Raw genomic sequence first — 27,238 nt, forward strand, 5'->3', positions numbered from 1 at the left:
ATACACTTAACTGTCAAGTAATTCAAATATATGAAACTTGGAAGGGGTGTCGCCCCAGCTTGAGCCCAAGAGCCCTTCTATGATTTACGCCGATGCTTCATCATGATCAAGCATCACCCTAAAAAACTGTTAGCCCTGCACGATACATTTGGGCAGCTTTTTGAATGTTCCCGCTGACAGCAAGTTACCTCTTCGTCAACTTAAAGGTCCGTTCGATTCACCTGCACCGGTAGGAACCGGTTCACGGCTGTGCACGCGAAGTTCAGAAATTGTGCAGCGTGAGTTCAGCGGTGCAGGCACAGCACGACACCCGAAACAAATGACGATGTGCCGACAAGGTGTTGGCCTTATTTCTTTTCGGTTAATTTACACCATTCAGCAAACACTGACCTATGGCGAAACTCACATGCGGACAATTTATGAGTCGCAAACATCTTGGCAAATTACACCGCATTTGTAGAGGCGGGTACGGCGCCTAAGCCACCTACGTCTTACGTGCTGCGTGTCTGCTCAGCTGCACGCGCGCCTGCACCAAGCCGGCACCGTCAGCGAAGGAGGTGCAGGAAAATCGTGAACCGGTGCTGCACCTCTTCTGCACCTTTCGAAACAAATGGCAGGGTTCAGCGGTCGTCAATGCTGCACCGCTGAAACGAATGGTAAGGTGCAGCCCCTCGTGAACTGGTTCACGTGGTGCAAGCGAATCGAACGGACCTTTAGTTTCTTCTCACTTATACCATATTTATTGCATAAACCACATAAAAGTTTTTATATTTATTGTCTGCTGTCACTAATAACCGTGACACAGTGCTTTCAAAACACGCTTAATTAACCCCAGGAGACACAATTTAAAACTAACCTCGTTAGCGACGACAGCGACAGTGTTTTGTGGCGGCGGGTAGTGTTACTAAGAAGCTAAGCCGCTGATTTTGACTATAGTGAAAGAAGAAGATTCATTTCGCACAGCCGTTCTGCGCTCTCTAGCATGTCGCAATGTTTGAATTTAGACTTCCCCGTGATTAAGCGTGATTTGCTACGCTCTCGGCGCGATTGCGCTCTGCGAGGACTGCGACAGAGCGCAAAGTGGGCGTCCGAGCTCGCGTACGCCCTGCGTGATGTCGAGGCGAGTCCGCCGGACCAGGCGGCGTCCGACCACGACGACGACTTGGACGACTCGTACTTCCTCGCCAAGAGCTACCTGGACCTCGAGGAGTACGACCGCGTCGTGTACTTCACCAAGAACGCCAGTGGGACGACGCGGTTTCTCCACTACTGCGCCAGGTACCTCTCGGACGAGAAAAAGCGACTGGACGACACCGTCGAGCCGATCACGGCTACGGACCGCGGGGCGAGCCAGGAGCTCAAAGACCTGCAGGTGTGTATTCGTTTTTCGTCGTTGCGACGTGCTAACTTGCCGCATTCGTGTCAACGGCGCTTGCGTCTGTTAGTGCGTTGTACCGGTGTCAGACTGTGCACCGATGATTGTTGTTGGGGTATTATGGTTTATTTAGCCTTATTACTCGTGGGTTGTTCGTCTTGTGTCAGTGTAAGACTCATTCGGCGTATGACAAATTGTGTTCTGATGCTGTGCTAGCAGCTGTGATAGACTGCTGCCTGCTGGCAGCGATAGATCATGGCAAAGATAGATATGTGGGGTTTAACGTCCTAAAACCACCATGATTATAAGAGATGCCGTAGTGGAGGGCTTCGGAAATTTCGACCACCTGGGATTCTTTGACGTTCACCTAAATCTGAGCACACCGGTCTACAGCATTTTCGCCTCCATCGTAGATAATGGTAAAGCAGCTGACAGTAAGACCTAAAGCGAGTTTTTGGACTGCCAACATGAGTTTAACTCTTTGTGGCCTCTTGCTGTCTTAATTAAAAGGTTATTTGAAAATGTACACCTGAGCTTATTCTTCGTTGCTGGATGCAATCTGGAAGTGTTCAAGAGACGCTGTTCTCCGATGTGTTCCAAAACACAGCATCTTGGAAAAGGTATTCTGTAGACTGAATGAAACCATTTAAGTCCGTGGCTGTGTTCTTCTTGGTTCATGACTACTGGTTTATGGGGTTCAGCGTCCCAAAGTAGCCCGGGCAATCGGAGACGTCATAGTAGAGGTCTTCAGAAACTTTGTTTATGTGGGGTTGTTAAGCGTGAATTGACATCTGACTGCTGCGGCAGGAATCAAGTCCATTTGAACCAGCAAATTCTTAACTTTCATTCACGTCAGAAATGTAGCATGAAGAAATATATGAACATGTGCTGTAGGTTAGAAAATGATTTCACTGTAGTATGTATCATACATTTTCTACAGAAGCATGGAAAGTTCAATGGCACTGCTGTCGAATCGTACAAATGACTTTTGGACTGTCGTTGTGTTATATGTGCATTTGTCTTGGTTACACGAAGAATATGAGAGAAGAAAATAAACTACCAAAAAGTGGCTTATCCTAATGTAAAGTTAACTGTCCATTAACAAAGCTCCTTTTCTAACTGGCCACATAGTGCCGGCTGTGAAATGAATGCGCTGGTGGCGCTTCCTTAACTCTGTCTCTCCCATCACGTTCTACTACTTCTTGATGCTGCTGCCAATAATAATAGTCGTTCGTTCTACTCCCGGACGGTGCTGCTGCAATATTACGGACTCAAGATGCTACAACTTTCATGAATGTAGATTGATGTGCTCTTCATAATACCCGCGTTGTCCTTGAAAGCATGACACGGTGCAGATTGGTGACCTAAAGTTGGAAGGGAAGCAAGAAAGGCTCTTCTTTCATACCTGTCCTTGTCTAGCTTTGCTGTTCTGTTCTTCACGTAGCAAGTGATCTTACTACGGGCTCGTCAGCTATTAGCTCGTAATAAGATCACATGCTACGCGATGCCTACAGGCAGAAAAAGACTCTTCCGCACTCACCACCATGGTTACCGGAGGCACTAATTAATGCTCCTGCGTTCAATGCACATGTCATCATCATCAGCCTGACTACGTCCACTGCAGGACAAAGGCCTCTTCCATGTTCCGCCAGTTAACCCGGTCCTGTGCTTGCTGCTGCCAATTTATACCCGCAAACTTCTTAATCTCATCTGCCCACCTAACCTTCTGTCTCCCCCTAACCCGCTTCCCTTCTCTGGGAATCCAGTTTGTTATCCTTAATGTTCAGCGGTTATCCTGTCTACGCGCTACATGCCCGGCCCATGTCCATTTCCTCTTCTTTATTTCAACTATGATATCCTTAACCCCCTTTTGTCCCCTAATCCACTCTGCTCTCTTCTTGTCTCTTAAGGTTACGCCTACCATTTTTCTTTCCATTGCTCGCTGTGTCGTCCTCAATTTAAGCTGAACCATCTTTGTAAGTCTCCAGGTTTTTGCTCCATAGCTAAGTACCGGCAAGATACAGCTGTTATATACCTTCCTCTTGAGGGATAGTGGCAATCTACCTGTCATAATTTGAGAGTGCTTGCCGAATGTGCTCCACCCCATTCTTATTCTTCTAGTTACTTCAATCTCGTGGTTTGGCTCTGCGGTTATTACCTGCCCTAAGTAGACATAGTCTTTTACAACTTCAAGTGCACTATTACCTATCTCGAAGCGCTGCTCGTTTCCGAGGTCGTTGTACATTACTTTCGTTTTCTGCAGATTAATTTTAAGACCCACCATTCTGCTCTCCCTGTCTAACTCCGTAATCATGAGTTGCGATTCGTCCCCTGAGTTACTCAGCAATGCAATGTCATCGGTGAAGCGCAGGTTACTAAGGTATTCTCCATTAACTCTTATTTCTAACTGTTCCCATTCTAGGCTTCTGAAAGCCTCCTGTAAGCACGCGGTAAATAGCATTGGGGAGGTTGTGTCCCCCTGCCTTACACCCTTCTTGATTGGTATTCTATTGCTTTCTTTATGAAGCACTATGGTAGCAGTTGATCCCCTGTAGATTTCTTCCAGAATGTTTATATATACTTCATCTACGCCCTGATTCCGCAGTGTTTGCATGACGGCTGTTATTTCTACTGAATCAAACGCCTTCTCGTAATCTATGAAGGCTATGTATAGTGGTTGGTTATACTCTGAGCATTTTTCTATTACCTGACTGATAGTATGAATGTGGTCAATTGTTGAGTAGCCTGTTCGAAACCCTGCTTGTTCCTTTGGTTGATTGAATTCTAATGTTTTCTTTACTCTGTTAGCAATTACCTTTGTAAATAGCTTGTATACTACAAAGAGCAAGCTGATCGGCCTGTAATTCTTCAAGTCTTTGTCATCTCCTTTCTTATGTATTAAGATGATGTTAGCGTTCTTTCAAGACTCTGGTACTCTTCCCGTCGGGAGACACCTCGTAAACAGGGTGGCTAGTTTTTCTAACACAATCTGTCCTCCCTCTTTCAGCAGATCTGATGTTACCTCATCCTCACCAGCAGCTTTGCCTCTTTGCATGCTCTCCAAAGCTTTTCTGACTTCTTCTATTATTAATGGTGGGGTGTCATCTGGGTTACTGCTAGTTCTTATAGTATTAAGGTCGTGGTTGTCTCGGCTACTGCAAAGATCTCTATAAAACTCCTCCGCTATTTTAACTATCCTATCCATATTGGTAGTTATTTTGCCTTCTTTGTCCCTTAGAGCATACATCCGACTTTGCCTATCCCAAGTTTTCTCTTCACTGCTTTGACGCTTCCTCCGTTTTTCAGAGCGTGTTCAATTCTCTCCTTGTTATACCTTCTTACATCGCATACCTTACGTCTAATAATCAACTTCGAAAGCTCTGCCAGTTCTATTTTGTCTGTTGTACTTGACACTTTCATGATTTGACGCTTCTTATCTAGGTTCTTTGTTTCCTGGGAAAGCTTGCCAGTGTCCTGTCTAACTACCCTGCCTCACACTTCCACTGCACACTCCGTAATAATACTCGTCAGATTATCATTCATTGTATCTACGCTAAGGTTGGTTTTCTCACTAAGAGCCGAGTACCTGTTCTGCAGCGACACTCTGAATTCCTGTACTTTCCCTCTCAGTGCTAGCTCAATGCACACTTATATCTCATAAAATGGACGTGGGGATAGCCGTCATAGTAGCTTAGTTGGTGGAGCATCGGATGCATTATTCGAATATTGGTTCCCGCGCATGGCTACTTATCCTTTCGTACTTTTCTTTCTTCACATTTACATTACAGTTACTTGTAATGACATCCGGTATACATTCCTTGCCATCGTTGTCTTAGATCTCGGGAGAAATAGATATTAAATTACAATTTTCTTCAGATGAATTACTATACGTCATGCAAACCAATGTATGATAGCATTAGTTTATATTTTATTAATAAAATATTGAGTGTCTTGAAGTAACGTTAAGTCGCGTGTTTGATTTTGGCTGCAGAAGTTGCGTTTATTTGGGGATAAAACGCTAGAGACCCTTATATTGTGCGACATCAGTGCACGTTAAAGAACACCAGAGGGTCACAATTTCTAGAGCCTTCCACTAAGGCATGCCTCATAATAACATTGTGTTTTAGCATATACAACCCTAATAATTATCATAATTGAAGTAATGTTTTAGTTGGACACATTTACAGACAGTTCTTCATTCGTGGTGTCTTAAAGGGTTTGACATCATCGAGGGTGTTTTGGGCTTCTTCTCTTTGCTTCTTGCCCACAGGCTGAGTTGAGGGCCCTGCGGCCCAAGCTGGACGGCTTCTGCCTCTACATCTATGGCGTGGTCCTCAAGCGGCTCCAGCTGCGGCAGCAAGCTATCGACGTCTACGTCGAGGCTGTGCAAGCCGAGCCCCTGCACTGGGGTGCCTGGCTGGAGCTGTCCTCAATGGTGGCTGACTGCGACCACCTGCGAAGCCTCGTTCTGCCCGACCATTGGATGAAGCAGTTCTTCCTCGGCCACACCTACCTCGAGTTGCAGCTCAGTGAGGAGGTGCTTGAGACATACGAGCAGCTGCAGAAGGGACCCTTGCTTGAGCGCACGTACCTTATGGCACAGGTTAGTACCTCAGGTCAGCATCTCCTGGTGCAGGTCAGCACCTCATGGTACTTAGGTCAGTACCTCAGGTCAGCACTTCATGGCATAGGTCAGCACAAGGAGCGGCAGTTAGCTTCAAAGGCATACTGACACAACTTTGAGACGTCTCGACTTCATGGCATAGGTCAGCACAAGGAGCGGCAGTTAGCTTCAAAGGCATACTGACACAATTTTGAGATGTCTCGAAAGGAACGCTTTTCATTTTCCTCAGTGTGCAGTGTCACTGCTTTCCACGCACCGTATTAAGAAAATGTGTATAAAACATTTTGCTTTCATATTAAAGTTCTTGTCGCTGAGCCTCAGCAAGCCAGCCCCATTGCTATAGACATTAGTTCACTGAGCCAACACAGTACCACTGAGCTTGCGAACTCTTCGCCTTGAATGCAGCCTAACCGCAGAAGTGACTGTCGGGGGTCACTGGATGACAAATCACTCATCGTTTATTTACGTGACTTGGTACAACTATTTGTTGCCGAAAACACTTAACAGGCAAAAGGCTAAGACGCTATGCCTTCAGCCATTTCCTAACTCTTTTGAACTTCTGTGGAAGCCCAACTCACGTGGTGGACAAGAGTGCGCTCCCTTTCCAAATCTGCCATTTGGACATCCGTGTATACGACTGTCTGAAATTTTGGACGATAAAAAAATCCTGTGCAAATTTCCAGTTCAAAACGGCATTAATTGAGCCCCCCTACCTCTCTGCCTCTTATATCATCTCCACGTTGGAACGAGTGTTTTTTTTTTGAGTGAATAGATTTGCGGCCGTGGTAGAGCTTGAAAGATAACCTTGCTGTAGTTTCGAGAGGGAGACGGGGCGGCACATATTGAAAATCTGATGGGGTCATTTTGAACGTTATGTGTATTTGTCCTCAGGAAGTTTGAATAGTGAAATTCTGGTGCAAATCGAATAGCAAACACTATTAAAAAAAATTGCCCGCAGCTTCCCTCGGGGGAACACATAGGAGGATGCGGAGCATATAATTGGTTAACGGGGTGTTAAAGTGCGACTTACTTGGGTCGATGGCTAAATTGGTTAACGTGGTTGTGAAATGGGGTGTTAAATTACGACTTACTTGGGTCGATGGCTAAATTGGTTAACGTGGTTGTAGGAGGGGGTGTTAAATGAGTGAACACGTACACACGTATGCGAAAGGGCGGCGCTGGTCGAAGGGACGTCGATCATTGTGTTTGTGGATTCGTTGGAATTCATTTCACCGCGACCTTGGACGTCGACGCGCCGTACAAACCAACCGACGAGCGGCAACTGAGCGAGCGAGCGCCGACCTTGAGTATATATACAGTGCGACGGCGCATGCACTGTCAGCTGTTGAATGTTCTCGAAGCGCGACGGTGCATGCGCGTCCACTGGAGAATCAGGAGAATTGTAGATGTCGAACGCGGTGTGTAGAGGAGGAAGGGTGCACAGATGGTGGAGGAGTGAAGCGCGCGCGGTGTGTAGAGGAGGAAGGAATGCACAGATGGTGGAAGAAGGAGGAGACGGCGCGACGGCGCACGCGCGCGCGTCAGCTGTCGAATGTTCGAGAAGCGGTGTGGACGGCGCGGACGGCGCACTACAAGGCGCGAGTATAAGATGCTTCCGCATCTAAAAAATTTGGCAGATCCTGCATACATTGGAAATATACGTTATGTGAAGCATTTGTAGGGAAGGTGACCGCATTGTCATTTTTTTATTGAGGGACACTTCATGAAATGATGCTAAATATATGTATAAATGTTGCACACATAGACATATGTTGAACAGTTGCAGATGCTTACATAACAAATTGTTTGCACTTGCACAACGATGCCAACAGGAACACGAGTATGAGCAACACCAGAAGCAATAAGCTGATATGAAGTGCTGGTGCTCTAGAAGATCATAGCCCTGGACACTGCTACATAAATCAACATCAGCAAATGATACCTAACTAGAATTGACGTTAGCCCAACACGACGGCTGTATGATAGAAGTAGATATGTAATGTTTATAAAATTGAATTGCCCCCCCATTTTTTTTACATTTCACAAACATTGCGATCTATTTGAAAAGTAGTTGCTCGACCTGGCTTGGCTCTTTGGTAGAATACTTTATTTACACGCAGAATGCTGGGGTTCAATTCCTGCTGAGACCCTGTTAGTTATTGTATGTGTTCATTGGGTCAACCCTGCTGATGTCAGCTTTTTCTTAACGCTCATCTGTTGAAATTACTAAGGTGTGTTCTCGCCTTCCCAGGGATTTACTAAGTTTCAGTCACCTGTGGCACACACGTGCATACCAGTGGCACACGCGCGCCCACAGGTATGTGCCACTGTTTAACGGGAATTTGATGGACGTGATGGGATTGTCACAGTATTCAAGTTTTGACTAGCGCTTTATATTCGTCAAACCATCTTGCCCTCCCATATTAATTTGGGTTGATGCCAAGTTAAGGGGGTGATCACGAGAGCACCCAGTCGTAGGAGACAGACAGATGGACGGGCTGATGCCAAAAGTGCTTGCAGTACGTGAAGAAATGCTTTGTATTTAATATTAAAAAAATTATTATTTGCACACCCCTAGTAAACAATAAAAATGGATTACAATGTCTTCAGAGGGAGCTAGCAACTTCAACATCAAAAATGAGAGAATCCTCTTGAGCTAATGCAGCCAAAGTATGAAAAATGGTTGATCAAGTTCATGCTGACATGCCAGTGCTTTGGATGATGAAGGCAATAGAATAGAAAGCTGGAATAGTTGAAATGCTTGCATGGTTGATGCATGGTAGAGACGATTACAAAAGGAATATGCAGTGCTGGTCCTGTGCGTTCCGTGTTTCTTTCACGGAACACAGAGTGCACAGAATGAGCGCGTGCTGTGCAATGAATCCTGCCAGCAGCTATCCAGCCGTACTCCGAAAACGGGCCACGTGTTTAAGGTTGCACTTGAATCTCTGAAGCCTTATATTACTTAGAAGTGTGGCAGCTTGGGCTAGTTGGTATGGCATGACGATAGTTATAGCGCGAGAACAAAACGACGACACAGAGACAAGAAGGACACGAAAGACACGAGCTGGCCTGCCTTTATATTACTCCTATGCGCATTTCTCCTGTTTGAATATAGGAAAATAAGGCAGTGGACATGCTGTAGTCTAGTCTTTTTGCAACAATGTAACTTTTGAGTAGGCATCCCCATCACTAGCCTACTGTGAAAATAGGCACAGGAATCGGCTAAACCCAGCAGTTGACATATGGCTGGCCCCGAGTGTTCCTGAGCCTTGTGCCGATTCGCTAATGCAAGGAAAGCAAGTATAGCTGCATTTCAGTGGATCAGTTTTTCATGTACGCTTATTTTAAAGTTTATTGCACGTGAATGTAGAGGGAATCGAATGAAAAATGCTTGCATAAAAGCGAGGAGAGATGGCGTTCCTTAGCACTTAACAGAGCCTAGCAGGATTCCCTGAGGCCAACATGCTTGACAACCCCTGCTTTAAGAAAATACTACGTCTGTGACCTACAGCACTCGGGAGGTTCAGTTTACGCACTTTCAGTGGTCACCACGAGCTATGCTCGAATTGAACAGAAAATTATTGATGTAGTGGACATCGTAGGCATTCGGGGCATTTCGCTTCCTCGACACATCAGTGGAACTGATGTTGTTCCACCATGTTCTTATTTTGATATCAAACCACTTTGCAGCTCAGCATCATCTTGGTAGTCCTAGCAGCCTCCAAACAAACGAATTATCTTAGTGATAGCGATGAACTAGAGTTCTTATTTGGGCCGGTTGGTGCATATTCAAGGAAACAGAAAACAGCGCGAAAGAAGGGGCAGTAACACAGACAGACCCGGGTTGTAAGTCAGCTCTTGGTCTGTGTGTCATTGTCGCATGTCTTGCGCTGTTTCCTGTTTCATCGAATAACGATGCTTTGCCTGCTGCGTAACCTGATGAGGTCAAACCTGATGCCTTGCCCCCCGGCATAATTGCTGTTGTCCATTAGGGTAGGTACACATTGAAAACCAGTGAGAATTATGCCTTACATCTAGGAATTTTCAACTGTTATCACCACCACGAAGTAGTCATTGTCTGGTGGTGCTCACACTCGAAACCTGTAATTCGACAAGCATGCTACTTCCCCTTCCGCACTTACATTCCGAATCCCCCAACACCACCCAAACCACTCTCTTTTTTATTTTTGCTTACTGCTTTCTCTTTCCTTTTGACTCACCGATTTCGCCACAGCACCCCCTTCTCCGACCCCCTTTGCGCACTTCTTCTTTCATCCTCTATTTACACTGGAGGAGAAGGTAGAAGCATGAAAATGCATGCTCTAAGATAGGCCATTGCAGCCTTGAAAGAGACAAGTCTGCTTGTTGGAACATTGACTCCAGTGACAGCACCACATTCAAAGTGTTTTCAATCCCTTCAAGCTACCATATTTCCCCTGAACTTCTACCTTATTTAGATTTCACTGCAAGAGTAACATTGTGGCATTTGTACACTTTTGATGGTGCAGGTCGCCATCGCCTACCACAACATACGGGTAGTCGACAAGGCCATCGAGTGCTTCCAGAAGCTGCGCAAGGTTGACCCGTACCGGCTGGACAACATGGACATCTATTCCAACCTGCTCTACGTCAAGGAGCTGCGTGTTGAGCTGAGTCACCTGGCCCATAGCGTGTGCGCCATTGACAAGTACAGGCCCGAGACATGCTGCGTCATCGGCAACTTCTACTCGCTCCGCTCGCAGCACGAGAAGGCCGTCCTCTACTTCGGCCGCGCGTTGCGGCTCAACCCGAACTACTTCGCGGCGTGGACTCTCATGGGCCACGAGTACATGGAGATGAAGAACACCAATGCCGCCATCCAGTCGTACCGGCAGGCCATCGAGGTGAACCGCCGGGACTATCGGGCCTGGTACGCTCTGGGCCAGACCTACGAGATACTCAAGATGCCGAACTACTGCCTCTACTATTACAGGTCAGTTCAATGTTCTCTTTCATGCCCCGTGATGTCATGGTGTCTTACAACGGCGTCCTCATGTAACATTGTCCCTTAGTCAAGGGTAGAGTTGTGCACCCGCCACAGCCCATTCTTGGTCACGCCGTTCACGTTGCCGCCGAAAACCTGCGAAGGACCACGCCGCCGCTGCGCTACTATTATTCTTATTTTATTCGAGCGAGAATTATGGCCATAAAATACATCACCTCACCTTTTTTCCGCAGGTTTGATACTTTGAAAGCAGCGTTTACGGTGTCTTGCCTACTCCCTTGTGTCTGTGTTTGCATGCCGTGGCAACATTAGGGCCTTAAAAGATCTTTTGATGACACACAATTGAGCAGGTTCTTCTTTCTTGGCGTTTCCTCCCCCTTTTTTTGCACTCTTAGTGATGTCGAAATGGCGATTCATGTGGCATCATTAGGGCACATGCTCTCGAAAGGTCCATAAACAAAAAGTAAAGGTTTTGAATTGTCTCGAACTCTGTTTTGCCATGCCTTCGCCCCCCATACGTCCCCATTTCACATAACATTGAAATGAGAGCCACTGGTGGTAAGGAGGCAGAAACTGTGTCTTAAGTTTTTTCATTGTATTTATTACAATGGAAATGCCATTGACCCTCTTGATTATCTGTTTGCACCAACTAACGTCTCAAATCGATGAGACCATCCACGAAAAATACTGAAATACCCCTACAAAACCCACTTTTTTGGTAGTTCTTTTTTGTAAAAACATTACAGGTGTGGAACTGTCTACCGTATGATATATTCAATGAAACTTATTATGAATCCTTTTTTTCTTCCTTGTAACAACGCCTACAATATCACTGCCACTAAGAATGTTTTGTTGTCTCAAAGCGTGTGGGTGTTTACAAATGCATGACTGTGACGTTGTTTGCAATTTGTGACGCTCACCATTATTGGAGTGTTTTTTTTAAATATTTTGAGTGTTGTTGTATTTGTTGTATCCATTGTATAGATTGCAAACTATGTAGTGAAATTACTCATGTGTACCTCCCCTATGAAATGCCTTACGGCGATGTAGGTGAAATGTAAATAAATAAACTGGAGTACCCGATGAATTTGTGATTTCGCTGCATTTTGAGAGTTTTCGATTGCACAAGCGGAAATGACAAGAGTCTATAGCCTACAAGCTGGAAATCTACAGCCTGCTATGCCAATATGATGTTAATTTCCTACTTTTAACCTATCAAACATGGGTGCATGTTTTATTTGGAGATGTGTTCAAATGGGGCAACTGTGAAATGACTTTCGATATCTTGTCTGTCTCTTGCATTATTCGATCTGTCGGATAATCTAACCAGTTTTGTTAGTCTCTTAGCAGTAAAATTTAGGACTGTGCAGTGAGCCATATAAACAAAAATGATTGGTGGAACCTTCAGGGACAGGAAGAAAATAAACTGGATCAGGGAACAATCTAGCGCGGGGGAGTAGTAGTTAGGGTGCTCGGCTGCTGGCCTGATGGTCACGGGGTCGATCCTCGCCACGGCGGTCGCATTTTGAATGAAGGGCGAATGGTAGAGGCTCACGTAATGTGCGACATCAGTGCACATTAACAAACACCAGATGGTCAAAATTTCACAGCGCTCCACTAACGGCATCTCTCATAATCATATGGTAACCTTAGCATGTAAAACTCCAGATATTATTATTAGGTCAGGGAACAAACGGGTGTTACGAACATCTAACTCAAAATCAGAAAGAAGAGTTGTGCATGGGCAGAGCATGTAGCATGAAATCATGAGAACCACTGGTTATTGAAAGTAACATGCATTTCAAGTGAAAGCAACCACGCGAGCAGCAAGCAGAAAGTTGAGTGGGAAGATAAGGTTATGAAGCCTGCGAGAGAAAACATGGCGTCAGCAAGCACAGGACCGCATTGATTGGTGAAACATGGAAGAGCCCTTCGCCTTCTGTTTGGCGTAGCCAGACTGATGTTGATAGATGTCAAGTTAGTGGATGTCGACTGTATACTGTACACTCAAACTTCAATATAAGGAACCCGGATATAACAAAATATCTGTTATAACGAAGTAAATGAATATTATTTCAGTATAGACAGTGTTAGGAATATACCTTTATAACAAATTTTTGGTTTTAATGGACTTACTTTCATGTAATACCCTTGTCACACAGGTAAGCTTTACCACTGTCATACTCAACTGCATTTAGCGGACGTAACTGCAGTTACCGTAAACCACACAAAGGCGCTGTCACACGCTTGTAGCACGGACCAACTTGTATGCATATAACAAACATAGCTTTAACTTTAGTCAACGATGACGTTGAAAATGCATAGTGCCATTAGTAGCAAATGATTGCACAAGTTCAAGAACAGCACCATTCTGCGCAAAAACGATTTGTTTCCGACCCGTAGCTTTGCGTTTGAAATGACCCGGTAGCAACCAAGCTGCGTAGCCGCACGTCGTGGTACGTGTCTCGTTGTCAAGACTCATTAATGTAGCAAGTCTTCCGTGGCAGTGCTTATACACATAACTTGTACACACACTTTATCTTCCAAAATGCGTATCAACATCTGCATCATCTCAACAGTCCAGTTGACTTCCTTTTGGCTGGATAATTCACTGGGAGCCTAGTGGCTCCTGTTCGACGAGGGGGTCGCCATGTTGTCAGTTTACGACGCTAACAGAGCTTGCCTACCTCCATTTACAGAAACGTAGCAGAATAACTGCAGTCATGTTTGTCGTGTGACTAGGTACAACAGCCATTGGATTTAATAGCCGTTGTACTTAACTGTGGCTAGACTACCCGTGTGACAGGGTTATAAGGTGCAACTTTGCTATAAGGAGGAGGTTTGACTGTGTACGGGCAACATGCAGGCAAGCACAGGAGCTGCGGCCCAATGACTCGCGCATGATGGTGGCACTGGGCGAGGCGTACGAAAAGCTGGACAAGCACCACGAGGCCAAAAAGTGCTTCTGGCGGGCCCACTCTCTCGGTGACTTCGAGGGGCTCGCCCTGTTCAGGCTGGCGCGTGTCTATGAGTGCCTCGGCGAGTGTGAACTGGTGTGGTTCACTTTTGCGTTGTCATCGTACGGTTGCATGTTACTGTTGCTCGACAGTTAAAGGGGCAGTGCCAAGAATTTTCAAAGGCCAAAAAGTGGTGGTCAACTGTGGCGCGATCTGTAGGTGAATTGCTCCCAGTGCTAAACATGGCAGGCTTGGTGGCCGATTTGAATAAATCTAGATACCAGTGATATAAATCAGTAAAAGTGATCGTTATTCAACTGTCAGTTGTATTTTAGGTCGCAAATCGTTATTAGGGAGTACTCGTTGAAAAAATCTTGAAATGTTAAAGAAGCCGAACCTAAACCTTACATAAAGTCTTTACTGATGTATGCCTGCTCCTTGTGGGATTCATCCCATTCTGTAAAAGCTTTGAAATGCATTCATTCAAGCGTTCCAAGGTGTATCAGGGGGCAGTGGTAACGCAACATGTATGAAAATAACCTTGGAATGGCCTCAGATGAACACTGCAAAAACATTTTGTCTCAAGCTATTTGACTTTATATGCGAGAATGAAACTGGGATTATGGCATCTCTATATTTGCATGTCCCGGATTATGTGTCATCCTGAAGTAATCATGAGTGTCAAGATGAAGAGTATCTACCAGGGACAGACCTTCCTAAATCTTTCTTTTTGTTGGTTTTATGGGAGTGGGACCTGTTGTTGTGCGAGGTTGCAAACCAAAAGACTGATTTGCTTTAGTGCGAGCACAATAATGCCGTTGATGCTGCGAATCTTGTGTGACTAAAGAAAAGATAGAGAACCTCTCTTTTGCGACTCTTCTCAGGCCTGCGCAGCATTCACCGACTACGTACGGCAGTGCGAGAGCCAGTGCTACCGGGCAGACCGCGAGGACCTGGCTCACGCCTGCCGCTTCCTGGCCAGGCACCACCTGGCCCAGAAGGACCTGGATGCGGCGTATGAGTACGCGCACAAGTGCACCGAGTTTCCTGAGACCAAGGAGGAAGCCCGGGGCCTGCTCAAGCAGATGACGGACGCCCGGGTGCTCCTTGAACAGGGCTTGGCAGGCGGGGACATGCAAATCGAGGAAGACGAAGAGGACGACGAGTCGCTCCTCACCGGTCGAGACTTGCTTGTCTGCGAGGTCACGGACATTGGGGACTTCAGGACTCCGAACAAGTGATCGCTGTTGTGTAGATGAAAACTGAGGCAGCGGCTAGTCCGGTGACATGTGCGTCTTTACACAGCGCTTGTGTTTCATCATTTTTCTTATTCTTGCGTTTTGTTAATTCTTTCACACGCTGTGTAAAGCTTGCAGATGGGACACGGGAAATGGGATGTGTGATTTGAGGATCAAGGGGGCGACGAGAATTACTCGATGTGCCACTTGGACAAGACTTCGTCACCTGCGACATCGCGGATGCGAGGGAGGCTCGTAATGCTTCGAGGAGTCGTTACTGTCGTAAATCGCTGACGCCTATTCAATTGTCTGGTACAAGAAGCACGCGCGTGCACGGTCGTGCGTTATCAAGCGATGTTTTGATGAGACAACGCGGCAACGATTAAGCTTCGTTCCTGCACACGAGGTCCCGCATAGTGAACGTGTGGTAGTGCAGCACGTTACGGCGGCATAAGAAAAGCGTGCAATACGTTTACAAGAACGTCAACTTTGCTGCTGATTGTTGAACGTCGCTGGCCGACATAGTGCCTCCGTGCACTTCTGACGCTAGTCGCCAATCTGGGCAACGTTTTGCTATTTCTGAACTCAGCGGAAATATTAAAGAAGAGTTATTTTCCGCATGATAATCCAATCAAATATTCGATACTGTCGAATATTCGAAGTGATTCGAATATTCAAACTTTTCGAATACACTTTTTTCGAATCGAATACGAATAGTGTGAATTTATTATTCGAGGAATATTCGAAACTTTCGAATATTTGCACACCCCTACTCTTAATGCTTCGAGGAGTCGTTACTGTCGTAAATCACTGACGCCTATTCAATTGTCTGGTACAAGAACGATGGCTGCAGCGGTCGATGCATTGCTGAAACCTGTAAATTGACTTAGTGTGACTTAGATTGAAAGGCAGTTTTTTTTTCCTTCGATGGGGCTTGTTAATATGTATGACACAATGAAATGGAGAACAATTGCCTTTTCCATCGATGGAATAGCACCGACTGAAAGGGTGATTTTATGCCCACATTTATTTACATTTATACAACAATTAGAATACTATACACAAATGCAGCAATGTCCTCATTGATTTACATACCCTAATTGTCTGTTTGATTCATTTGGTTTTGCACTGTGATGACAATTGTGCGGGATTATGGACTGATGAGACATTGTGCATGCGATTTCTCGTTGGAGACGAATCATGCTCTGGAGGGAAGTGCATGCTTTCTTGCGAATTCACTTGTTATTGAGACTTTTCCAACATTCAGGGTTGGATCAGAAAAACTTCTTGGTGGTCATAGTCTGTTATATTCCTATGTGCGGAAATTTGTTCCAGGTCAAATGTGTGTCCGTGTTCTTAGAGTTGCTGCAGAAAGAGAAAGTGATTTGGCCGTGACGTGCTGTTCAGAGAGCCAAACTCGCAAACGGTTAGTTGGGGATCGATGCCTGCGATTGCCACGTAATAATCAATATTATATACACATCAAATTTGAAGGAACTAAGGGAAGCGTGGCAGGCATTGAATCTTTGAGCTCACTGCAGCAAAAAATGAAAAAAAAATGGTAAAGTACTCATTTTACTGAGATGCTATATATTCACAACCACCAGCTGTTGCTGTGTCGTGTGGGAAGATGGAATTGTGGGTGTCCTTACATTCTTGCATGAAGTTTGTCGTATGTGCAATATATAATTGAACAGCGAGATGATGAAATGGGTAACGATCCAGGCAACTTTTTTATGTTGGAAACATCCGAGACGTTATATCAGGATATATATTATCATTGATCATGATGTTGTTTACCTCATGTTGCAAAGACATTGTTTTTTTTGTGCCATTATGGGTTAAATAACGTGGTTTTGTGCTTACTGTCACTAAAGCCAATTCATCTGTTAGAAAAACTTGTGTTCATCTGTCCACACATTCTGAGACACCGTTCCAATCTTGGCGTCCAACTGGTGTTCCTTTGTTGAGCCACAACTTGACGGTCTGCGGGGCCTTACGCTGATGAAGGCACTTCTTGTCAAAATGTTGCCTTCAGCAACATTCCCTTTTCAACCATTTTCGATCGCTGACGAAGGTGGACCGCCAATAATGTGTCCAATTTGGAATCCACAGATAGGGCTTGTTTTACACCTCTGATCTGTTGCTGTTCAGTGGTTATGAGAAAGACACAGAAAAATGCTGAATTCTGCCATAGTTGGTTAGACCTCATGATAATGGAGTTTCATCTGACATGAAATTTGCTTCATTTGCGAGAATTCTTTATGAACGTATGTATTCCTGGGACGGTACGAATGGCCACACCAATTTCTCAGTCGCTTTGTTATAACTGAAGATTAGTTTTATCCCTGTTTGTTATAAGTTCTGAGAAAGATAATTTATTAGGAGGCAGAGAGGCTGTTCTGAGCTATTGCACTCTACTAGCCTGGTACTCGGCAGCGGCACAAAAGGGAAAAAAAATTAGTGACAATGCGAAGGTAAGTGGTATGTATGCATGAAACACGTAGTACTGGTTTTGTAAAAGTCTGGTGTCCGGTTCTATGCCCTAAAAAGCCAATGACTACCTTAGTAGCAGTCGTACACTTTGTCTCGTCGCACATTGACAACAATATGCTATTTTAACTTAGCCTTGGGAGCGCTTTTCCTGTCTGCGATGGAGCCAGCGTTCTTGGTTTAATGTGTAAAGTGGGCAGTCACAAAATAGGTGTAACATTTCGCAAACTTTTCATCATTCACAGCAGCGACTGTCTGCACGGGGAATGGTGTGCGAAGCAGCGAGTGAAAAGGGTGTAGTAAAATGGTGCGGCTTTGATGATTCATCCTGGGCAAAAAGTCATTTCAGGGTTTGTTTCCCACGTACATCATCTGACAGACCAATGAGTTGCTTTACGCTCTCGCATGAGTGATTTCAACGAAGAGTTCACGTCACTTCGCGAGTGCGGCACCACCACATCAATAGGGGAATCATACGCAAGTTGATGTGAAATGGACAGCACTAAATTGTGCATACCTGGTGTAGGTCAAGAATTTCCACTCTGGAACATGACGAGAAGCACCAGTGCAGATAAGCACATAGCGACTATCGCCGAGATGCTGAATTTCTGATCAGTCACGTCTGAATGACAATACTTATCTAAAGCTTTTTGGTTCTACGTCAACTTGTCCTCGAGGCTGCCTTGGGATGACAAAATCGCGTGTTCGCACGGGCCATGCGACCCTATTCCTAACAAAGGCTCATCGCAGCAAAACATGCCTGTGTCTGAAACATGGTAGCTTGCAAGTTTTGATTTTACCCACTTTTAATAGCGACACGTTGTTCAAGGCAGCCAATATTTGTGCAGCCAATATTGTGTTTTCTGTCAGGATTATGGCACAGAAATCTGGTAAGTACCACCACTGGTAAACTGGGCAAGAACACCACTGGGCATCCGAACCTCAAAGAGCGTGGCCTTTGATCAGGACTCAGAACTCTAGCCCACACTTTCACGTTCTGTACACATACTCCTTCCCCTTCTTTTAGGACAAAGAGATCCTTAGAAGCGCGGTCAACATTGTAACTTCTTGCCTTATCTTGTCGTTGTCTTTTGTCCTTGTGGTCAAGATCATTAGTGAATGGCCAGTTGGGCCTGAGCTTGATATGAACTGGGATTCGTTTCGATGACAGTGTGCTCGACATTGTCTATGACACTTGTTCGAGCAGTTTGGCACTTGTTCCTGTCGAAATGTTGGTTGGTTGGTTGTTCCTCAGAGTTCTGGCGCAACCCACTACAGGGATCGGCCATGAAATGGACGGCGCCTAATTTGCAAGGTGGAGTTGTTTTACCAGCCGGATTATTTAGATAACGATGTTTAAACAAAGATCCAATTGGTAAACGATAGATTAGAAATAAAATAGAGGTAATGCAAAGAGCGAACAGGCTAATGTTTTACTTATTTATTTTCCGTATACTGTTAGCCTTTTGGCTGTTACAAAGGTGGGACATACTTAGAATGACAAACATCAATACATTCAAATCATACAGCAATTTAAATAGTAACACTTGAACTTGGAAATATTACATGACATACATTGGAAACAAAGCATTGAGGCTAAAGGAAAAACAGTGCAGTCGTAGTAAGCATACAAATAAATTGCAATAAATTAACATAGTAGACCATGCTTACAGAAAAATATCTTTGAGCCCTCCCTCAAATTTTTCCAGAGAATCACAATGAACCAGTGGCAATGGCAAAGCATTCCACAGAGGAATTGTTTTTGGAAAAAAAAAATGGCAGCATATCCACGGAGTGAATGATGGAGGGTCGGGCGAAGAATTCGTCTGTCCATTCGTTCTTGCTTCCGTCCGTCCATGCGTCCGTCCCTGCGTTCGTCCATGCAGCCGCCCCTGCTTCCGTTCATGCGTCCATCTATGCATCTGTCTATGTGTCCGTTCGTCCATCTATTCAACACTTCAAGTACCACCATCTCGCATCTTTTCATCATATATTCCCCATATAGAAGCACTACCATCCAGCGGACATTCCAAGAACTAAACGAGAGGTGGCATACGCACACTTTCTTACGGCTTGCGCTTTGGGTCCACTTCCCACCTTTAGCCACCTTGAGTTCATGGTATATACTATTCACTGTATTCATGGCACTGCGGCCGAACGCTCGCTAAACCTTTCAAAAACCAAGGAGGTTGCGCCCAGCGAGTATGACGTAGCAAACTTTTTCAGTCAGATAGTGCTCATTGTACATGTCAATGGCTGCTAATGGGAAATGAGAGGCGGAAAATTCGGCTTTTACTTTCTTACGGCTTGCGCTTCGTATCTACTTCCCATTTTTAACCACCTCAAGTTCATTCACGGTATATACAAGTTCATTGTATTCATGGCACTGCGGCTCAACGCTCGCTAAACCTTTTTAAAGTAAGGAGGTTACACCCAGCGAGTATGACAGAGCAACCCTTTCTTGTCAGATAGTGCTCAATGTACATGCCAATGGCTGCTAATGGTGATCGCAGCCTGCGCGTTAACTAAAAGCTGAATGCTCCTGTCTCTCATTCCCCATTAGCAGCCATTGACATGTACATTGAGCACTATTTTTTATTGTTCAACAAGGCACAGAAGAAGTCTCTCACCGACACCACCTTGGAGGTCAAAATGTTATACTTGTTACAGACTACGAGGGACGAACGGGTGCTGCTCTAAGAATCTTCGCCCCTAAAATGAATATGCATATACATTGACACGATGTTGTGGCACTTCGTATGTGTAGTCGTTTACACTTCCTAGGTTTCTTCTGCGGCGTGGCAATATGTATTTTGTTGTGTTTATGTTTAATTTATTTTTTGACAATAAAAACAAGAACTTCATCCTTGCCAATTGCTGTCGTTCGGCTTAAGTGGGCAGTTGAAGAGAGCGTAGCATTTCTGATACTGACTCAGTCGAGGAGTACTTTGAAAGAATAAACCTGGCAGCTCGCCTTTGTATTCTTTCTAGCATATTAATGAGGCCGATTTCCGAGGGATTCCACACAATGCTGGCATATTCCAATGTTGGCCGAATACACGTAAGATATGCTGGTAGCTTAACGGGAGTCGTAGCAAGTCTTAATTTTATTCGTAAGTACCATAGTTTTCTCTCCGCCACTGCACAAATGTTTCCCAAATGGGTCCTCCAATTTAGAATATTGTTACACCTAAATATTTTATTTCATTAACGGTAGACAGGCGGGTAGAATAGATTGTAATTGGAATGGAAGACGCGCTTACTTTTGTTTGTGACGCGCAAAGCAACTGTTTTAGTTTGATTTATTTCCATTTCAGATTCAGTGCACCAATTACTGACAGCATCAAGATTATCATTACGCGTTTTTTGGTCAGCTTCACTGTGTATTTCTTTATAAATTAGGCAGTCGTCTGCAAAAAGTCGCACTGTAGTACTTCTATCTATGGTGCATGAAATGTCATTTATGTAAGTTAAGAATAATATCGATCCTAAAACTGAACCTTGCGGTACCCCTGAGGTAATTATGGTCATAACATGAAAATCATGACATGAATGCCATGATTTACATTTCATAGTCCTGCAGCTTTTGCAGTGGTTTCGTTCACAAGGCATATTGCAAAACTGGTATGGTATGATATGATTGCATGGAGAACACAAGAGACAGACCCTAACATGAAAATCATCATATACGTGTCGTGTAACAACTTTACTACGTTCCTCGCTCATGACGTGCTGGCGGCTGTTTCGCTAGCGTCACATATACCAAGTTTGGTATTATGGTACGTGAATGGATGACGAAGGTATGTGACTGCTGCAAACATGATAATCTTGAGACGCATGTCAGGTAATAACATGACTACATGCCACGCTTATGCGCTCCCGGCCGTTTCGCTAGCTTCACTTATACCAAACTTGGTATTACAGGACGTGAATGGATGACCGTCACAAACGACTCCGATTTTCGGATCGTCCGCGGGCCCCATCTTCCAAAGAAGGGCGCTTTTGTGTTGGGAGGACGACATCCGGCGACTAAAGACCCAGTGTGGCGCTGGCTCGTCTTCCCTGCACCTGTACCGAAAGGGGCACGGGCGGTCTAAAAAAAGGAAATTACCTCCCGATGGGACGAGAGCACGCATACGCCCCTGAAGAAGTTTGAACTGCATCGGAATAGGCAGTTGGCGTACAGCCAGCAAGAAGTGTGGTCGTCGGCGTCGCGAGTCTCACGTAGGCAGCGAGCATGAAGTGACCCGTGCAACGTATTGAGACGGCTGCAATTCCGGGCACCCTCGTCGTCTACCAAGCCGGCGAGATCTTCAGCGGCACCCGTCAACTCCCCCACGTGTACCAAGAGCTGGCCTGATCCGTATGAAGCTTTTTATTGTGACCTTTTTTTAAAACATTTAATTTATTTTAACCAGCCTTTTTTAAAATATTTGTAGTTTTGTGCGCTGCGCCGCACGTAGAAATTCAAAAGCGCGACAATGATCTTTTTTCGATAATTTTTCTTGTATCTACTTCGACTTCCATCCTGTTGTTCTTTTATTAATGTTTCACGTGTTTATCTTTAGCCTGTATCTTTTGCAGTGTTTGTTAAGCATATTTTGTTATATCGCTGTTCTTTCCATCGCACGTATCAGTTTTCCTCCTCTGCTACTTTTGTAATCTCCTGCCTTTGCCCCTGTTTGAATTAAATGTTTGTTTTTGTATAATCAAATCTCCGTGTCTGCTCTATGAGTGCGTCGGTCAGGCCTACACATCACCACACGTGCAACCCCGCACGGGTCGACCAACCTGCAAATAAATTTGAGATGTGTCCCTTCGAGGCCTTTCAGGCGTCGCAGGCCGAAGCGTAAAGTGGAAGCCTGCAAGTATGCCGCACGTCGATGTTGGATCGGCGGGGCCTCACCCGAAGTGTGTGACAATGACCAAGCTATGATACTGGTGCAAAAATGATAAACATGAGATGCGTGTCATCTAACAACATGACTACACGCTACGCTCATGATGCGGTAGCCGCATTACGCGACCATAATGGATGACGAAGGTATGTGACTGGTTCAAACATGATAATCATCAGATGCGTGTCCTGTGAGAACATGAGTGCATCTACACATTCAACACCCCTTGAATGTGTAGATAAGGAATAGGGGCTTGCGCAACATCGTAGAAGCAAGCGCCTGTTGGCACAGTAGAAGCATTTCGTCTCACTATTTGATTTTGGAGCTTTATTAGTCATAATGTTGAGGACTTCTAAAACCATGAAGGAAGTTCTAAAACCATGTTGAGGAAGTTCTAAAACCATGATATGATTGTAAGAGACAGCATAGTGGAGGGTTCAGGAAACTTTAAACATTCAGTGTTTTTCAACGTGCACAGTACACGGGCCTCCGAGACTTTGCTTCCATCGAAGTGTGGCCACCACGGCTGGGATGCGCCTTTACACAACTCTCAACTCCAGTCAGTGACTTCAGCGCCACGGCGAGTCATTGAGCGAACTAATAAGAGCGCCCGAACGCTAGCTGCTTTTCTGATGACTGCACTCTGCCTAGGCACCGGAATGTGTGAATATCCCTAGTCGCTTTAGTTCCTAGGGGTGCGCGGTTGTCGACCACTGTGCCTGGCTGTTGCTGGGTATTATTAAAAACTGAGCAACCGCACATTCTGCAGGCGAGTCTCCTCTCGCCGATGTGACAGACATTTCCAGTTCTTTGAGCGTACCGCCTGGCCTATGCACACACTACCGCAATACAAGGAATGGCTATGACATTCCTGTCCTTCCTTTCTTCTTCCTCCTACAACAAGGAAACGGTATGCGATACGTATGACATCTAACAAAATAATGAGCCCTTCAATGTACTCTTCTTTTCTGGCATTTTCGAGTAATTCAGTTATTTTACTACATGGCCAGTAGTGCCTGCTCCTTGATTTCCGATTTTTGATGATCTTACAAAATCGCCAAAGCAACATGGCGCCTATGATTCGGCAGCTTTTTTAACGCTATGAGAAATCGTGTACTACCGCTCGCCTACTGTACCCACTTAAACGCGTACCTTAAGTTCCATCTGCTTTTTTTTTTTTAACTCTCTTTTCGTTTCAACTCGATCCTGCGGCCTTACAACTGGTGACTCCGCTGCAGCTTTTCAACGAAGACCCTCCAAGTGGCGCCCAATTCCCTCCGCGCTTGTAGCTATGTGTGACCCCCTAAAAATGCACCTTCTTTCGACTAAGAGTCCTTCAGAGCAAAAAAAAAGAGGGGGGATGTGGGGGAGGGGAAGAGGGTTACAAAACAGCACTTTACATTGCCAGTGTCAGACGAGATTTTTTAGCTTTCTTTTTTTTTCTTAAAGTGGAGTAGGTATGGAATCACACACATGAACTTGTCAACGGAACGCGTTGTTGGGACCGACGCCGAGTCACGGAGAAAGCGGTGACCCCTTTCTTCTTCCTCCAACTTCTAATACAAAGAAGAGTCGCCGGAGGGCTGCGGGCCTGCTGATGGCCGTCCAAATATGTGGCACTGCGCCGTGTCGCCTGTAGGCAGACAGAAATTAGGTGCCTTCTTCCTTTTCCTCATAATCACTAACAACAACAAATATATGCTTCCGACATGGGAAGTGGGGTGCTATGCAGCCCAAGGAGGCACAGTGTTCGATGAAAACTACTACAATGCTTCCCGGCCACAGCGGCTTGAGGAGAGCGGTGTCAAGGAGGATGACAACCAGCCCCGATACTTGAGCGTGCCATGGCGAGCAGTGGTCCTTTTCTTGCCCCGTTGCACCAGCGTGAGACCTATGCCCCAACCGCCTTCTCACATCAAGAAAGGGACACGTAGCGCCGTACGTAAAATGTGGTGGAAATGCCTAGTCAAAAACGTCGACCTGCATGCAGGTGGGCGTGGGCTCAGTGAAATCTTCGTCTGGTTCCACGATTTGTTCGTAACGTAGCAAAACGCTTGTCCCGTAATTATTCTAAGTAAACACCCAGTTTCTTTCCACTGAAGGAAACTTAGTATCTTCGAGCTGCCTCAACTCCGTCTTTGCAAATCTCCTGTACCAGAACGATCGGACACAACACTTCAATAACCTCTAGAACTGCTGATATACATCTCTACAGAATTTAATGCGGTTTTGTTATCTGTCGTATAGAGGGTTCTTTTTTTTTATTTGGCAGTTTTATCAATTATTCGAGTACTCGCATGACGATAAGCTATGATAAAACACTATGCACAATTTAAATTATCTTCTGAGTATCTCATACAGCATGCTGAAAGGAGGTAGATCGCGATGAATGGTGAAAAAGATCACGTCATGCGCTGATAAATTCATTTTGTATATGCGCACGATGGGAAGCTATCGGAGAAGAAGAAGGGTGTGAGGACGGTTGTTACTTCACTCGCATGACGATAAAATTGATGATCTTTAGTGGACTATACTTTATAAGAAACCAACCAAAAGCACGAAAACAGCGAAGGAACCAGACAGGACAAGTGTTGGATTAATAACAAATTACTTATTAAAGAAAGTAGTGTATTTAGAAGACCTTTTCCTACATCTTATAACTCAAAAAGATTTAAGCCTCAAAGAAGTGCGATACTGAACAACCCTCTTTGTTTTTTTTTCCTTCCTCTTCTTTTTATCCGTTTATATCCGTCTTCTTTTTTACAATTTATTTCTTTCTCTATTTTCCAATCTCTTTCTTCACCTTTCTCCCTCACTTTTTTATTCTGTTTCTTCCTCATTCTTTCTGTGCGACACTTTGCGCTCTCTTAACCTTTTTTCCTGTTTCTCACTCTCATTCATCTTTCCAACCCCCTCGCACACTATACTGCAAAAAACTATGACATGCTCTGCTAGCGTGCTTAGATAGCCAAGCTGTTGTCTTCGAATTGTCACTATGTGAATTCGAATGCCATCTCGTTGACAATCCTTTTTAGGGGCGAAACTCCTCAAAGCGGCACCCGTTCGTGCCTCGTAGTCGTAGTGTGTAACAAGTGTTACATTTTGACCTGCAAGGTGGTGCCGGTGGGAGATTTCTCCTGTGCTTCGTTGAACAATAAAAAGTTAGCGGCATGCGTGTTAACTGAAAGCCAAATGCACCTGTCTCTCATTCCCCATTAGCAGCCATTGGCATGTACATTGAGCACTATCTGACAAGAAAGGGTTGCTACGTTATACTCTCTGGGTGTAATTTCCTTAGCTTTAGAAAGGTTTAGCGAGCGTTGAGCTGCAGTGCCATGAATACAATCAACTATTATATACCATGAACTCGAGGTGGTTAAAGATGGGAAGTATATAAGAAGCGAAGCCGTAAGAATGTAAAAGCCGAATTCTCCTGTCTCTCATTTCCCATTAGCAGCCATTGGCATATACATTGAGCACTATGTGACAGGAAAAGGTTGCTACGTTATGTTATACTCGCTGGGCCTAACCTCCTTGTTTTTAGAAAGGTTTAGCGAGCGTTGGGCCACAGTGTCATGAATACAGTGAACTAGTATATACCATGAACTCAAGGTGGCTAAAGGTGGGAAGTGGACCCGAAGCGCAAGCCGTAAGAAAGTGTGCATGTAGCACCTCTCGTTTAGTCCTTGGAATGTCTGCTGGATGGCGGTGCTTCTGTATGGGGAATATATGATGAAAAGATGCGAGATGGTGGTACTTGGAGTGTTGAATAGATGGACAACGAACACACAGACCGATGCATGGATGGACGCATGAACAGACACAGGGGCGGATGCATGGATGAACGCACGAACAGATGCACGCATGGACGTGCAGATGCACGGTCACACAGACGGACGCATGGACAGACGGAAGCAAGAACGAATGCTTCACCCCACTCTCCATTATTCACTCCGTGGATACGCTGCCAATTTTTTTTTTTTTGCCAAGATTTCGTTCTCCTATGCACTCATGCTCCAGTCCATCAGGCTTAATACATCCCTTGCTCAACATGTCGACACATGTGTACTGGCAGTGAAGCACAGCGAGACAAAGATGAACAAGAGGCCAAAGAGAGCATGTGCCCGTTTATTATGATAATTTCTGTTCTCTTATTGCAAACAAATGCTCTGTTCAGCAGCTCCACTCTTAAAAAATGAAAAAAGTTGTCACATGCACAATATTTTACTACGTTCCAAATGATCTTCAAACTTCGTTTTGATAAGTGTGTGTTCACCATCCGAGTTTCAAATCAAAGCATTGTTAACTCTTTCGTTTTCGTACGAAAATTGTTGCTTTTCGTATGTCTCTGAAGGATCATTTTTGCCAGTTTGAAAAGAACTCCAGCAAGCATGGCAGCATTCCAAACTTTGCTCAATGAAATGCTCTTTCCAAAAAATATATGTTGTAGATCAACAAAAATATTTTAGAATGAATGAAGATGTGAAAAGTATGGAATTTTCGGTTGCCAGCTTGTAAGCACTAGTGCAAAAAAATCTATATGTGCAAAAGTATTTGAAACGAAAATCTAGAATATACATTTTGTAGATAACTGACCCAAATAATGAATGTTGTACAAGATGTTTCTTTTCACATAGACAAAGAAAACCAGAAAATATCATTAACT

At 44.8% G+C, this 27,238-nt stretch overlaps 1 protein-coding gene across 1 annotated transcript; it reads left to right on the forward strand.

Moving 5' to 3' along the window:
- Nucleotides 1-795: 795 nt before the first annotated feature.
- Nucleotides 796-17,079, forward strand: LOC142775189 (uncharacterized). The gene is made up of 5 exons (XM_075876533.1): nt 796-1,372; nt 5,646-5,978; nt 10,511-10,974; nt 13,853-14,039; nt 14,828-17,079. Exons 1-5 carry the CDS (start codon nt 983-985, stop codon nt 15,182-15,184), a joined length of 1,731 nt encoding a protein of 576 aa, XP_075732648.1. The 5' UTR covers nt 796-982; the 3' UTR covers nt 15,185-17,079.
- Nucleotides 17,080-27,238: the final 10,159 nt, after the last annotated feature.

This window comes from Rhipicephalus microplus, chromosome X, assembly GCF_043290135.1.
Source record: "Rhipicephalus microplus isolate Deutch F79 chromosome X, USDA_Rmic, whole genome shotgun sequence".
NCBI lineage: Eukaryota > Metazoa > Arthropoda > Arachnida > Ixodida > Ixodidae > Rhipicephalus > Rhipicephalus microplus.

Bases quoted from the DNA above. Each gene is read 5' to 3' on its own strand.
- LOC142775189 (XM_075876533.1), top strand. From the start codon at position 983: ATGTCGCAATGTTTGAATTTAGACTTCCCCGTGATTAAGCGTGATTTG. The intron at 1,373-5,645 runs GTGTGTATTCGT...TCTTGCCCACAG, and splicing joins AGGAGCTCAAAGACCTGCAG to GCTGAGTTGAGGGCCCTGCG. The intron at 5,979-10,510 runs GTTAGTACCTCA...TTGATGGTGCAG, and splicing joins GCACGTACCTTATGGCACAG to GTCGCCATCGCCTACCACAA.